Source organism: Rhineura floridana, chromosome 12 (genome assembly GCF_030035675.1).
Source record: "Rhineura floridana isolate rRhiFlo1 chromosome 12, rRhiFlo1.hap2, whole genome shotgun sequence".
NCBI classification, from domain to species: Eukaryota; Metazoa; Chordata; class Lepidosauria; order Squamata; family Rhineuridae; genus Rhineura; species Rhineura floridana.
In genome coordinates, this window is record NC_084491.1 from 41,504,747 (window position 1) to 41,520,866 (window position 16,120).

At 45.7% G+C, this 16,120-nt stretch overlaps 1 protein-coding gene across 2 annotated transcripts in view; it reads left to right on the plus strand.

Moving 5' to 3' along the window:
- The window catches only part of SIK2 (salt inducible kinase 2), an 89,124-nt gene that overhangs the window by 57,794 nt on the left and 15,210 nt on the right, over positions 1 to 16,120 (plus strand). For both annotated transcript variants that reach the window (XM_061593421.1, XM_061593420.1), the window contains exons 6-9: positions 962 to 1,085; positions 6,095 to 6,315; positions 9,339 to 9,491; positions 12,249 to 12,413. In XM_061593421.1, the coding sequence (XP_061449405.1) occupies positions 962 to 1,085; positions 6,095 to 6,315; positions 9,339 to 9,491; positions 12,249 to 12,413 (663 nt within the window). The remainder of the gene's footprint in view (positions 1 to 961; positions 1,086 to 6,094; positions 6,316 to 9,338; positions 9,492 to 12,248; positions 12,414 to 16,120) is intronic.

The following is a 16,120-nucleotide window of genomic DNA, read 5'->3' on the forward strand; positions in this document are numbered from 1 at the left end:
TCATGAGTAAAGCTAGCTTGTAGATCCCAGCCTTCCATATCAGTCTCACTCAGAGTCCTGTCTGCAATTCCAGAGTTGCAGAAATTATTGTAGGATTTTTATCAGCTTTGATAGAACACACTTACACCTTTAGACAGGAGAGTGGGGCTACTGCAATGTGTCCAGGATAGATTGTCTGTCCTGTTGAGTGTTCTGAAGAAGGTGCAGTTTCCAGAAGTTCACATTTTCCTGTTAAACCATTTAGGTGAATGTTGTCCAACTTAAGAACTTGGAGGGAAAGAATTCTTCTTCCAAATGAAGTGGGAACTCTGCTGTTGAGTACTAGTATCAAGAAGTCACTACCAGATGGATCCAAGTGATAAAATAGAACCCACAAGTGGGTACTTGGCACTCAAGCTTGCCATGGATGGGGAATCTGCTGCACTAGGTTGTGAGTTGGTTGCAATCCAGCTGTAGTGACTTGAATTGATTCCTTCCTCTCTGATCTCTGTCCAATGTCAAAAGCTGGCTCCTCTTTCCTAGTAGGCATACCTGAAACATGATACGCACCACTAGCCCAGCCCTGGCCAAATTTATTTTGATTCTTCAACAACCACAGCCCAACTTCTGCAGCCAAGTTAAGCAAATGTGAATCATTCTTCTGTGGGGAAAGGGTTTTTGTAGAATTCTGAAAGAAAAAAAATAGTTTAAAAAAACCTTATTGGGCTTTGACATTTGATTAAAAATCAGTCAAGGGCTGCTAAGGATTGAAAGTGTTAATTGCTAGCATTGCTTTTGTAGGTCTTGCTATTCTGTGTTATGTGTGTGGGTTAAGTTCTAGACATATCTTACTTGCATTTTGAAACTATCAGATGTAGAAAAAAAGGTTGGAAATAAAATGTTGGTGTGTCAGGGTTTGACCAGCATACCTTGCAGCAAAGTAGGGGTGCCTGCAAATGCAGAACTCTTCTTTGTCTTTCAGAGCATGGGTGTAGTTCTCTATGTCTTAGTCTGTGGAGCGCTGCCTTTTGACGGACCTACTCTCCCCATCCTGAGGCAACGAGTTCTGGAAGGGAGGTTCCGGATCCCCTATTTCATGTCTGAAGGTAATGCTTCCAAGTACCAGTGCTTTAGCGAGCTTTTAGCCTTCACTGCCCTAATTGATTATCATAGTCTGCAGGCGATAGGGGTGATAAAAGCCCTGAAGAGAAATCCATTTCATCCCTCTGGCAAAAAAGAGCAGAGATTTAGACTGGAATAGCAACTTATTTATAACTTCACAGAGAGCAAAGTTACTGTAGGTCAATTTGTATGCCTGAAAACTTTGATCCAATCTGTTAGTGCCTGGTATGGCTGCCTGCATGGTGAAGTTGCCATCCAGTTGTTCCATTATGCAGCCATGTTAACATGTGATAACATGAGTGGCTAAACATCAGTTTGTAAAACAAAGCAGTTGCATGAGTGCATCATTAGCTGTGACGTGTTAATTGTGCCATGAAATTTATGTTGGTCCCATGATTCCCCAATGACCAGAGCAGCATCCTAATAGTGCTCCAGCTGCTGGTAAGCCATATATGTTTGTACAAATTGGTTGCTTGATTTGACATGGAAAGCAGTTAGGATAATGGCGTTAAGCTGAATGGACCTGTCTAACTCGCTTTTACACGACACACACATTAAGTTCCTTGTGGTCAGGCTGCCTCTCTATTTGAAAATCCATTGTGTACTTAATTATAATCACTTGCAGCCTTTCCAGTAGACAACGTTCCTAAAATATGGTGTCTACTGATTATTTTAAAAATGCACTTGATTGGTAAACTCACACTTCCAGTACCAAAGCAACGTGGCCACCACCTTGTTATGCTTCCTTTTCCATCATTTCTCTCCCCTCCTACTCTTCATGTTTGCCATTTCTTCTCTTTTTATCTCTGCCGTCTGCTAATCTTATGCAGAAAAATGTGGAGGTCTCTTCATATTTTGCTTCTGAGAAGAACAGGTTGTGTCACCTATCAGAGTCTTTATTTCAGGGTCTTTATGTTCCAGACAGGTTGTTCAGATTTGTTTTCTTTTGTTTTGGCTTGATTAGTGCCCGATTATCCTCATACTCTGTTTTTAGTCTTAGGTTTTTTTTCATAGTTACTCTGCTGTTTCCCATTCACACCAGTGGGCAGTTATTGATGGAATGTTTCTGTGCTGTGTTTTTATTTTAAAACCCTCCCCCCTCCAGTCATTTCTCCCCTGCCTTCCATTGTTTCCCCTTGTGGACATGGAGCAGGTATTTCTGTACCTGTGCACACACACCTTAAGTGTTTTTTCTCCACAGGGTGCAAGAGCCAGCCCCTAATTACCATGTTTCATTGTAGACAAATTGGAGGCTTTTGCTTTGGGGGAGGGGATTAATTTCCATTTGGTGGTTTCTTAAAAAAAATCATACAGAGACTTGTACAAGACAGATATTTAGCTATACTGTAATTCTGGAAAATTGGTCTTTAAAAAAAAAAAAGCTCTGATGAAGACTGTGATTAGTCTCCAAGGTAGACTCCTACTTGTGTTGAGATCTTGAGAGAGTAGCGTCTCCAGACTGGGCTGTTGAAATTTTTGATGTGTCTTGAACATGCGGCTGTTGGTGGAAACAGGCACACTTGTATCATTTGGGCTGCCAGAATCATGGCTAGGTTGTGTTCGATGAGGATCAAACATAAGAGGTGTGATGATAGAGGCTACAGCCTGAAACATTACTGTACACATGACATACACCAATACCCCCCTCCCCAAATGCTCCTAACAAGCTTCTACACCAGCAGTGACTGCAGATGTATAATGAGTTATTTTTACTTTTTGGATTTTCCACAGTAACAGGAAATGTGGATTAAATGTTCCAAAAAAAAAAAAGGATACAAGCTGACATTTTGATGATGAAAAGACATCATTTGGACAGTATGAAGACTTTTTGTGCATGAGCACAATAAACCTCCAACTGGAAGCACCCCCAGTCCTTCTGTATTGCTTATTCTTTGACTTGTTGATGTGAGAATAACCTCTGCAAGTACAGAGTTAGCATTGCAATAGATAAGCGTATTGTGCAAGCAGATATGAAATCCTGGTGTAGTAACTACCTTTATGGATGCACCATTAGACATGGCATGGCCAGGTGTCCCCAGAATATTCTGAGAACCAGGAGAGAAGCACCCACTGCTTAAATGATTCCCAGCTGGTGCTGTAAGACTCCCTCCCAAGCACGCAGCTGTCTGCCATTTCTGACCACACAGTTAGGTAATTAATCACAGCTTGACCAGCCCTCCTGTGTCACTCAGAAATCTAGGGAAGTACTAAATGTTGGGCTTCACTGGGTGGCCAAGACTCTAGGTGACTGTCTGTCCATCTGCCAAGTGTTCAGGCACCTTTTTCTGGCTCCCAATCATCCCAATCCATCTTTAAATGGGATGGTTGGCAGGACGGCTGCAAAAACCATGAATGGAACTAAGCAGGACACAACACGTCCTATAAAAAATGAGGTACTTTACCGAGAACAGTATAAATGTTATACTTCAGACTTCCTCTGAAGGGTTGGGCTTGCAGTTTGGGAGTGTCCTGGATCCAGCATTACTTCTTGCATGTCCCAGTGACTGCTATGGTGACTGCCAGGAGTGCTTTTCCCCATGTTTGGTTGGAGCACCAGCTGTGCCACTTCCTGGAAAAAGGCAGCTCTTCCTATAGTAATGCATATCTTTGGTCATCTCCTGATTAGATAGGTGCAAAGTGCTCTACATGGGGAGCATGTTCAGAAGCTGCAGCTGGTGCAAAATGTGGCAGCCATTCTAGTGTTCATTTTTTGGATTGTATTGCACTTGTCTTAGATCGGTTGCACTGGCTTCTGATTTGTATCCAAGCCCAGTTCAACATACTGGTACTTGCTTACAAAGCCTATAACAGTCCTAGGCCCAGGATGTCTGGAGGACTGCCTCTTCCCACATGGACCTCTCTCAATTGGTTGAGATCATCTTCCAAGACCCTGTTGAATGTCCCCCTTCCAAAAGAGGTTCAGTTGGTGGGAAGGCAGGACTTTTTCTGTGGCGGCACCCCAGTGATGGAATTACTTCCTTCAGAAGATTAGGGTGGTCCCATCTCTGATAACTTCTAGGCACTTAACAGAAACCATTCCCTTGCTTTTAATGGTTTTTAATTTGAGACTGAAGGTTTTACCTCTGCTCTTTTTGGTTTTTAGTACTCTTGTTCTTAATTCTGTTATTGTTTCAATTGGTTTGTGGTATTTTCTTGTAAATTGCCTTGGGAGCTTTGGCTAGGCCAAAAGGCAGTATAAAAATGCTAACTATAAAATACCTTGATGCAGTGTGGTGGTGGTCACACATTTTCTTAGCTGCTTTCCCCAAAGACCTCATAACAGCTTGGGGCGGGGTGGAAATCACATTGACATCTATCACCTGTAATAGGTTCAGTTGCAGACAGTCCAGAACAGCAGGAACCCATGGTTAGAATGACCTAGAGTTAGGAGTGAGCAGTGAAGTGGCCAAGTTTGCTGACGATACTAAATTGTTCAGGGTTGTTAAAACAAAAAGGGATTGCGAAGAGCTCCAAAAAGACCTCTCCAAACTGAGTGAATGGGCGGAAAAATGGCAAATGCAATTCAATATAAACAAGTGTAAAATTATGCATATTGGAGCAAAAAATCTGAATTTCACATATACGCTCATGGAGTCTGAACTGGTGGTGACCGACCAGGAGAGAGACCTCGGGGTTGTAGTGGACAGCACAATGAAAATGTCGACCCAGTGTGCGGCAGCTGTGAAAAAGGCAAATTCCATGCTAGCAATAATTAGGAAAGGTATTGAAAATAAAACAGCCGATATCATCATGCCGTTGTATAAATCTATGGTGCGGCCGCATTTGGAATACTGTGTGCAGTTCTGGTCGCCTCATCTGAAAAAGGATATTCTAGAGTTGGAAAAGGTTCAGAAGAGGGCAACCAGAATGATCAAGGGGATGGAGCGACTCCCTTACGAGGAAAGGTTGCAGCATTTGGGGCTTTTTAGTTTAGAGAAAAGGCAGGTCAGAGGAGACATGACAGAAGTGTATAAAATTATGCATGGCATTGAGAAAGTGGATAGAGAAAAGTTCTTCTCCCTCTCAATACTAGAACTCGTGGACATTCAAAGAAGCTGAATGTTGGAAGATTCAGGACAGACAAAAGGAAGTACTTCTTTACTCAGCGCATAGTTAAACTATGGAATTTGCTCCCACAAGATGCAGTAATGGCCACCAGCTTGGATGGCTTTAAAAGAAGATTAGACAAATTCATGGAGGACAGGGCTATCAATGGCTACTAGCCGTGATGGCTGTGCTCTGCCACCCTAGTCAGAGGCAGCATGCTTCTGAAAACCAGTTGCCGGAAGCCTCAGGAGGGGAGAGTGTTCTTGCACTCGGGTCCTGCTTGCGGGCTTCCCCCAGGCACCTGGTTGGCCACTGTGAGAACAGGATGCTGGACTAGATGGGCCGCTGGCCTGATCCAGCAGGCTCTTCTTATGTTCTTAATAGGCAACTTTTTAAAAAAATGTACTTGAGGGCATGAATGAATGAATTCTCATGGAACTGTGGAATAAGGAAGAATTCTCTGCCACAGAATTCCTTTGTAGTTACGGTTGTGTTGCATCAGCTGGTAAAATTGCAGCTATTTTTTCTCACTGGTTAATGCAAATGTAGTGCTTTTGCGCCCAACAGTTGGCCCCTTGGGTGTGAAGAATTATTATTGTTCCTTTTTATTGTGTCTGCAGTTAGAAGTAATTGTGCCGTTCCCCCTAATTGCTTGCCTGTGGGAGAAATGGATTTTATTCTTTATACAAATTAAAGACCTCTACTTCAAGATTATTTTTATTTTTAGCAAGGACACATTTGGCATCTGAATTAAGCTGTTTCCTATTGTTACTAGGATGAATAACAACGTATAGCCTCTTAACTCCATCCCATTCTAGCTTTAATTTGGATCCCTGCATTGAGCAGGGGGTTGGACTTGATGACCTTACAGGCTCTTTCCAACTCTGTGGTTCTATGATTCTAGCTGTATCAAGCTGTCCTTTTCACCCTTTCTCTGTCCACATAGAGTGTGAGCATCTTATCCGGAGGATGCTGGTCCTGGACCCTTCTAAGAGGCTGACAATTGCTCAGATTAAAGAGCACAAGTGGATGCTAGTCGAGGTTCCTGTGCAGAGGCCTATTCTCTACCCCCAAGGACAAGAGAATGAGCCTTCAATCGGAGAATACAATGAGCAAGTTCTGCGACTGATGCACAGCTTGGGAATAGATCAACAAAAAACCATTGAGGTAAAAAAAGTCTTTCATGCGGGGGAGTTCATTTACAGGTCTATTTGGTATCTTTCCTCCAAATCCACCTTGTCAGGCCTTTTGTCCGAAGGTCAAACATGTTACATTATGGTACAAGAGACTGATTGACCATAAATGCCGTTGTAAAAATCATTGTGGGGGTATGTGTTTGTGGGGAAAACACCGGACAGATTTTGTTGCGTATGTTCTAGCATGTATACGTCAGTCCTTCAGGAAAGGGGCACTTTGCCGCTAATTCCCACCTCTGACGTTGCCAGTGAACACTCTTATCTTGTTTGCTCACGTTCTGTTCTGGGGGTTCCACTGCAAAAATCTTTACAATGGCAGCACGAAGCATGATGTGAATGGGCAGGATAGTATGGTGTCTCTGATGCGGGTACCATATTGATGATGACTCTGGACGGAAATCAGCATCTAACAAAGTAGCAGGTACTCATCCATTTCCCACAGGGCTCCCTCTACTTCCTGAATTTGGTATTTTTATCCTTCAAAAGGGATCACTGAAGGTATCATGGGATATTGTAGACCCTAAGTTTGTTTAAAAACAAGAAACATACTCATACTTCTTTGGAGATCAATGTTTTTGCTTTCTGAAATGTTCGCTGCCAAGCCTTCCTGTGTTTTTTTATCCTAGAGTCGGGGAAATGTTCACATGGGCTGCTGCTGCTTTATATTTTTACAGGGCATGTTTTGGGAAATCTGGGGATAACAAGGAGAGCAAAACAGGAAACCGACCTCACTTTTGCTTTAAGCTTCTAAAACGTGAGATCCGGCAAAGTAAAAAAAAATGTCCTTAAGGAAAGCAAGCAGTTGTCTTTATTTCTGGAGTCTCGGCTAGGATTCCAAATCAGGCCTCTTACCAGAAATAAATGCTGAAATGCTCCCTGAGGAGTCTGTGTGATCACTTCCTTCAGAATGGTCGATATTTTTAGCCAGTGTGGAGTCTGCAGTATTAATGCCAGAAAGGTTTTTTGGGGGGAGGGGGGAGATAAAGCCTTGAACCTCTTTGCTCAGGGTTCCATTTCCCATTGTTGCTCAGAATTTGGAATGGCTAGCCCAGGGACAGGGAACATATTGCCCTCCAGATACTGGATTTCAACTCCCATCAGACGGTGCCTTCATGGCCCAGTGGTTGGAGATGTTGGGAAACTTCAACTGGGCCAGACTGCAGTGGCCAGATTACTGGCTGGGGTTCCTTTTAGAACTCATATAGCCCCATTCTAAAACAGTTGCATCGGTTGCCAGTTTGTTTCTGGGCCCGGTTCAAGGTGCTCATGTTAGTGTTTAAAGCTCTAAATGACTCAGGCACCAAATATCTCAGAGACCACCTCCTTCCCTACAGACCCTCTTGGGTGTTAAGCCCAGCAGAAGAGGCCTTCTTGGTAGTTCCACCACCCTCATACATTCAGGGGATGGTGGCCCAGGAGAGAGTGGCAGCCCCAAACTTGTGGAGTTCCCTCCCTACAGAGCTGTGTCTGGCACCTTCGCTGTATTGCTTTGGGCAAATGCTAAAGAAACACCTTTTTACCCTGGCCGTCAGCTCCTGGGATGTATGTTTTCAGAACCCACCCTATTCTTGTGATCGAAATGTGTTTTAATTCTTTTTAATATTGTATTTTAGGTTTTGTAACCTGTCCTGGGACCTCTTGGTGAAGGGCGAGCAATAAACACAAGCTGCTGTTGTTATAGTCCAGCAATATCCGGAGGGCCACAAATTCCCCATCCCTGGCAGGGCCAGCGCCAGGGGGCAGCCAGGTCGGGCCCTGGCCAAGGGCCCCTGAGGGGCTCTTCCTTAGGGTGGGAGGGTAGCGCTCTGTGCTTCGTGGCAGTGATCCCAATGCTGCCATGGATCGCAGAGGGGGAGCTTCCAGGCACCTCCCCCCATATAGTTAGGGTGGGCCACGCATGCCCTACCTACCTCTAAGCACTCCTGTAAATGACTTGCGCACTGCACGTGCATGCCTACCCTCAACCCAGATGGTGGCAGAAGCTTCCCTAAGCAGTTGATGCCCCTGCCGCCATCTTGGTTGATGTCAGGTATGCACACATAGCGCGCGCGTCATTTACAGGAGCGCTAGAGGTAAGTGGGATGCACGGAGAGGTTGTTAGTTCCGTGCGGTCCGTATAGAGGGGTTGCGCTCTGGTGCCGCGGGCCCAAGGCAGGCTGATGCCCAAGGGCGCCGGCATGCCTGGCACCGGCTCTGATCCTTGGGCTAGCTAATGTTGGTTTTTGAGGATCAATAGGCACAGAGATGTGAATTGCTGGTGGGTTCACTTGTGCAACCGGCACTGCTGTTAAAGCCACTAAGAATCCCCAGAGCCCGGTACAAATGGCCCCTTTTGGCTGGGTACAGAACTGTGAGCGGAAGAGATCAAAAGGAGTCTTGTCCATCCAAATGGCACTGCAAGATGCGCTTGTGGAAAACAGCTTATGCCGTCCCATGAAAGTGAGCCGAACAACGCTCAGCAGGCACCTCCCCCTCCCACCTTCACTAGATTATCTAAACTAAAGGAAGGCTCCCTCCCAACCCCAGCCATACTTGAAAGATCGTCTAGCCCCTTGTATACCCAGTTGATCGCTGTGATCCACCCTGTTTGGGGATCTTAGGTTGGTTTAAAATTGTTTTAAATGTCGTATTTTAAAATTATTGTAACCCGTCCTGGGACCTTTCGGTGAAGGGCAGGTAACAGAAGAGGAGGAGAAGGAGATGACGGCAAAGTGGGAGTTTTTAGTGTTTTATCACTTCTTTTTTGCCACCTTGGGCTCCCTTTTTGGAGGAAGGGCAGGATACAAATTTAATAATAAGTTAAAAATAATTTTAAAAGCACATGCAACTCAGCTAGAATCTGGAGAAAGAAAAGGAGAGAGTCTCCTCGCAAGAAAATATTGTTCAGTGGAACTCTGCCCCACTCAGTAGTTGTGGCAGCCCGTCATGCCTGAGAGAAAGGTGGAAGAGAATACAAGCCTTGGCTGAACATCCGGGTGTTTGCTCTGTTGTCAGTCCCTGCAGGACAAGAGCTACAACCACTTCGCTGCTATCTATTACTTGCTCATTGAGAGGCTCAAGTCACATCGCAGCAGCTTCCCCGTGGAGCAGCGGCTAGATCCCCGTCAGCGACGGCCCAGCACCATCGCTGAACAAACAGTCGCCAAGGTAACTCCCTGTTCTGGGCAGAGCGGTTGCCACACCAGCCAGTCAGTGTTCAGCCACAGAGCTCTTCTTCCTACGCAGACAGGCGCACACCCCTTCCTCCCCCACTGACCTGTGTTTTTAGATCCTGGAAGTTGGTCGGTTGTGCAAAGGGCATGCATGTCACAGAAGGGCTATGACTCTGGGTTTAAAAAAGGAAGAGGTGAAGTCAGTTATTCCCCCCTACCCCACTCTAATGGTAGAGAGGTTCTGACTGCTTCAACGGTAGGAAAATCAGTAAGCGGGGGGGGGGCTGTTTCCCAGTTACTTTCCTTGCTGATTTTGTCTGAAGCTGAGCATTTCAGATGGAAGAAAATTTGGGCAAAGGCAAAAAAACCCTCTAATGCTTCATGCCTCTGGTATTCTGGCTAAGGGCACAAACCAAAAAGTCTCTGGTTCAGATCTTGCCTGTGCCATGAACTCACTAGAGAGCTTTGGGCAGGAGAATACACTCTCGACCTCACCCACCCTCCTGCCATAATCTTTAAGATAGGAACGATGTTGCTGACCTTCCTTACAGGATCGTTGTAAGGATTACTGTGATGTATGTAAATCTGACCGTTTCAAACTGCTGTCTGATTGCTTATTGTTCATTTTGCGTTAATTAGCTGGTGGCTTTCCCCGCAAATCATGCCATGCTCTGCTTTGGGCAGATGTTGTTATTCTCCTAACCTGCAAGTCACAAACAGTGCCAGGTCTCAAAGCCACAGGGTAAGCATTGGCCCACATTAACACACTCGTAAACCAGCTGGTAGTCTGGAAAGCAGTCAAGCTGTTAAATTGCTTTCAAAACTCATTGGTAAAGCATGTTGACTATATTGCACTGGGGAACATTTGTCACAATGGTCCTGCTGGCTCTGCCTTGGCTTCAGGAGCCCTGATGATGCTGTAGCTGAATGTCACCCAAACACTAAGGAGAAAATATTTGGTGACTTCAGAGCTTCCTTCACTGACATATGCTATATATGTCTGGGCTTTGCAGGATATAAGAAATAACAGTCGCTTGAAGTTCCTGATAGCTTCACAAACAGTCTCTCTTATTCCACAAACTCATATTTTTTTGTATTGTTTGTTTCTAAATGCGTAGAACCCTAGCATAGAATGCTGTGTTCAAGACAGAGAAACGGCATTGGCAGTCTGAGACATGGAATGTACACTGATGGTTAAGGTGGTCGATGGGACAGTCCCCTTGCTGGCAGGCATCTCACAGCCTCTGACCCTTCCTCTAATCAGCGTGATGCCAATAGAGTGCGCATTAAATCAGCACATGCTTAAAATAGTGAAGGCATAATCAGGCTTTGGCCCTTGGAGAAGCCCTAGTTCTTTTATGGCCTCTGTGGAGGCCCAGATGTGGGACTAGGCATTGGCAGCCTGAAGTACAGAACTTTCTACAGCGCTAGGCAGGGCAGAAGGTCCTGCTAAAAACATTCCGCCTTGTGTGAAAACACTGAGAAGCAGGACCGGCATTTTCCAACTTGGTTCTTTTTTGGTCACTGTGTGGAGCAGCGCTGGGACGTGGGGCTTGCTCTAAGCAGCCCGTTTTATCTGATGGGCATTCTTCTTTACAGGGCTGTGGAGTCGGTATGCCAAACCTTCGACTCCTCTATTTTTCTACTGTCTGACTCTGACTCCACCCAGAATTGCTTCTTGTCAATCAAAATTTATTTGGAAGTCAGAGTCGGTACATTTCTTCCAACTCCACCCAAAATTGCTTCTGGCTCCACGACTCTGACTCCACAGCCCTGTTTCTTCAGTATTATTTTTTTCCAAGTTAAGGTTGGTTTGTCTGGCATGTCACCATCCCACTTTTTTTTATCCTCCAGAGCTTATTTATTTATTAGATTTATTAGTCGCCCATCTGGCTGGTTGTCCAGCCACTCTGGGCGACATACATAATAAAAACATATAATTACATTAGGACATTAAAATCAACAGTAAGTAAAACCTAACCCACCCCAAAGCCTGCCTGAAGAGCCAGGTCTTCAAGGCCCGGCGGAAGCTCATCAAAGAGGGGGCATGGCGGAGATCATTTGGGAGGGAACTCCACAAGGTGGGGGCCACAATTGAGAAAGCCCTCTCCCTAGTCCTCACCAGTCTAGCTGTTTTAACTGGTGGGATGGAGAGAAGGTCTTTTGAGGCTGATCTTGTTGAGCGGCATCGCTGATGATGCTGGAGGTGCTCTTTCAGATAGACTGGGCCAAAACCGTGCAGGGTTTTAAAGGTCAAAACCAACACCTTGAATTGGGCCTGGAAAATAACTGGTAACCAGTGTAACTCCTTTAACACTGGAGTAATGTGATCTCACCGGCGGCTGCCTTTAATCAGCCGAGCCGCCGCATTCTGTACCAGTTGCAACTTCCGGACCGTTTTCAAGGGTAACCCCACGTAGAGCACATTACAGTAGTCTAGGCGAGAGGAGACCAGGGCATGTACCACTAGTGGGAGCAGATGGCTGGGAAGGTGGGGGCGCAGCCTCCGTATCAGATGGAGTGGATACAGCACTGCCTGGCTCACAGCCGAGACTTGAGCCTCCATGGACAGCTGGGAGTCAAGAATGACCCCCAGGCTGCAGACCTGGTCTTTCAAGGGCAGTTATACCCCATTGAGCACCAGCTTGTTGGACTCCATCCCATGTCTGATACTTCCTCCTTTCGCTTCGGTTTCCTTTGTATACCTTCCAGCTACCTGCTCTTTCTTTCCTGTTTCTCTTCCTCCTTGTAGGCCCAGGCTGCGGTAGCTCCTGTAAACCTGCGCCCCCAGAATGTAAGACTGTTGAGGTCTCCCGGCCTCCCGCCAACTTCTGCTGCTGAAGCTTTCTCCTTTCCCCCTTCCGCCTGCCAGGCAGAATCCGCATTCATGGAGGAAGAGAGAATTGACACACCAAAGGTAATCCTCACACTCTCTATTTCAGCCCCCCAGAATTTTGGAATCGTCCATGATCGGTATCTAGTGTAGCATATGGTGTTGGAGCTGAGCTAGCGACCATGGGAGCCACTGTGCTAGACATTAAGGAGCTCAGTAGGGAGCTTGATAGTGCAGCAGGTGTCTAGAGGAGGCTTGCGGGGCTTGTATCCCCACTGCCATCTCATCCGCTTCCTGGTCATCTCCTGGGTCATTGTTTGCAGCTGGATCTTCTTTTGAGGAGACCTCTGGTGATAGAGCCTTTTGGCAGCCAAATGGGCACTCCTGCAGTGACTCAGGCCTTCCCGCTGGGCCGGCAACCACCTTTCTGTTGGTGCCCAGGGGAGAATTGGGGATCAAGGCAGGGCTCCAGATGTGGTCACGGGTTATTGACGGACCCAGGTGAGACATCATGAGGTGGGGCACTTTAGGCTGCCTTGGGAACCTTAGGGTCCCTCCAGGTCCTCAATCATACCGGGTTCTTCACAGGATCCCAAGCCTCTTCGTCTCCCTGGGGACTAGGTCGGGTAGGATCCTGACGCCCACGGAGGCCATTGTGAAATGAATGGAAGCATTTCTGTGGTAATCCCTGCGGTCAGCACAGTTTACTCTGCAGTTGTGTGATGGTACTGATGGTTGGTAATCAATCACCTCTTTACCCTGGCCTTTGACACCTGAGACATGTCCTTTTAGGACCCACCCTGTTTTGGGATTTTAGGTTGTTCTTAAGTTGTTATTAACATTGAATTTTAAAATTATTGTAACCTGCCCTGGACCTTCGGGTGAAGGGCGGATAATAAATGATGACGATGATAATGATGATAATGGAGTCAGCTGTTCGAAGTGCCTGCACTCCCTACTAAAGAAGTGGCTTGGGGCGGCAAACAGACCCGCCCATGCTGACAGGTGTCCAAGTAAGCAGCTGCTGTGGCTCAAAGCACCTTTTTCCAACTTTGCTTGGTATGCAAGCGGCACCCCTTCTTGGAAAAGCATAATCTAGCCAGCGTTCTCCATGCCCTGTTAACATCTAACCGGTTAGATTACTGTGATGTGGTGTATTTGGGGCTGCCTATGAAGATAGTTTGGAACTTTTAACTGATGCTGAACATAGCGGCTAAGACTGTCAGCTGGTTCTGGTAGGGCTAATCTCATGCCAGTACTTAAAGATCTTCATTGGCTGCCAGCTTTGTTTTTGAGCACAGTTCTAGATGCTGATTTAAATTGTCTGGAACCAGAATACCTTCCTTATGAACCTGTATGAGCATAAAGACCTCCACCAGAGTCCCTGCTCTGCCTTTCCTATTTTTAAAAAGACGGGTGGCTTTGAGAGAGAAGGCCTTCTCTGTGATGGCCCCTTGTTTGAGGAATTCATTCCCATATCTACCTGCCAGGCACTGGATTCAAGTTGCTCTTTTTATCTGGGAATTTAGTGTTATTTGATTTCACTTGTACTACACTGCAGCCGTGTCTTTTTCTTATAAGGCTTTGACTGTACTTTCTATCGGGTTTTGTAGTGTGTGTTCGTTGTATTATTTTCTCTTAGTATTTTAATTGCTCCTGAAAGCCACCTTGGAGAAAGGTTTGCTCAAATGTTTCAAATCAGAATGTCAACTCTTAGTGTGTGTGTGGGGTGTGTGTGAGGCTCTGGGTTGCCTTTGCCTTTCGTAGTTTGCTCGTGACAGGACCTGATGGCTTCCAGTGATTCATGGTGGTTGTGCAGGTCTCTTCCTCGTTGTGGTTTGCCACGAACGGTGTTTCCACTTATCAGAAGTGGATAGCTAATAAAGGCCTGTGAGATGGGTTCATTGGCTACTTTACAGCAGAAGGAAGTGTGGGAGACCTGGAGGTATTTTCTAGGGCGGATGGTATGAGGCGAAAAGGCCTCCGCATTTACAGTGGCATGGCTTCCAGTGCCACAAGATAAACAGGGTGTCTGAAGCATCTGACTGTTCCTTCCGGAAGGGTAAAAATGCCGCAACGCAGCTGACTTCAGGGCAGCTGCAGCAACTCTCACTGGCTAAAAGAAAGCTTCTTGGAAACTGCCTCCTCTCCCAAGACAGCTCTGCCCCTTACCTGCAGAGAGATGATAAAATCCAGCTTTTGGGGTTTCATATTTGATACCCAGTGAGCCTTCTTTCTTAGTAGGAGTTAACCAGAGCTTCTCATGCAGGGGTTTCCTTAATCTTTGCAAATATGAAACCTTATGCTTGAAAAGTTTCCAGAGGGGCAGCCATGATGAGTCTGTTACAGCATAAAGAACCAAGAGGCTTGCAGCAGCGTAAGGCCTAACAGATTTATTATGGCATAAGCTAAATCTGTTGAGGTTAGTTTGCAGCCAATCTTAGACTTCTTTATGTCAACCTGCATGTATGGGTGACTGCACTCGCAAAACTACTAGTCCCCAAAGTTTCCTTTCAGCTGAGAATTTCCATGTTAATTTTCAGTTGTAATTGCAGTTTGCCTGCCTGTTTACATTATGAGATATTGGAAACTTGGCAGGCAAAAAGATGCTTTAATTGAAACAGTGTTATTAGTGTTTGCTTTTAGCTCATTTCATGAGCAGTAACAAGCTTGCTTGGGACCTTCAAGTTGTCAAAAAATATTAGAGGCCTTCTGTCTCTCAGGCTTTTGTGAATTTCTGCTTACAGTGTGGGAGAAAAACCAATCTGCTCTGGAGAATTGATAGTTCAGCAGCAGAGCCTCCTTAGATTTTGGTGCCTATAGTTTATACAAGGAAACTTCTCTAGACTTTCTGCTCTTCTGCAGTTAACAGGCTGGCACTAAACTTGACTAATAGGATATGACGTTTCCATAGTTGTGCAAAGGTGCAGTTGCTCCAGTAAGCTTTGCACGCTCACACATCAAGCTTAGAGGTCTGTACTGATGGGTCCTGAAGGGAAGTGAGCACTAACTAGGATGTATGCAAGCTGGCAGGAGGAAAAAATTCTGGAATTCTGTGACGATAGGAGTACATAATAAACCAGAAACGTGTTTACGTGGCGTGTACCTGCGTAGCGACTAATTTGTTCTGTTCTTGCACACTCATTGCCTCATTAAAATCAGTGCGTTTTATTCTGTCTGATTCAAATTATGCCACTGATTTACTGCTTGCCATGACGAGAGACTTCTGTATATAAGAGCAGCATGTACTCATCCTGTCCCACCTAGTATCTTCTTGTACCACCAGAAGACACAGAAGAGCTTTATCAGTTGGTTTTTTGCATCATTCATAAACGTGCGTGTGTGCTTTTGATAAGAGCTTATGAAGGTGGCTGCTTCCCACAAAGCTAGGTTCATGCTGCAATGTTAAAGCAGGGGAGCAGGAAGTAGAACTTGCCCCCACCCACAAAAGCACCCAAGGAGCATAAGGGTCAATCATCTCTTTTTCAGACTGTCCCGCCTAAGGTGTCCTGGTAATTGCTGCTCTTCCATTTGGACAAGGAGGGGTTGACACATGGATAGCCTTTGTCTCTGAATCAGCATGCCTGACACTCAAATGAATCTCCATCTGGTAGCACCCTAAGACAGGACACTTAAGAGTTCTTCAGCCTTATCATCCAGCTCTAAGCACGCAGCTCGTTAGGAGTTAGTTTTAGTGGGGGGCTGTATCGCTTTGTAATTGCTGTCTCTGATAAGGCTGGATTACGGTTTGAACAGGACTCTCGCTGTCCTGCATCCTGATCCTGGGTGTT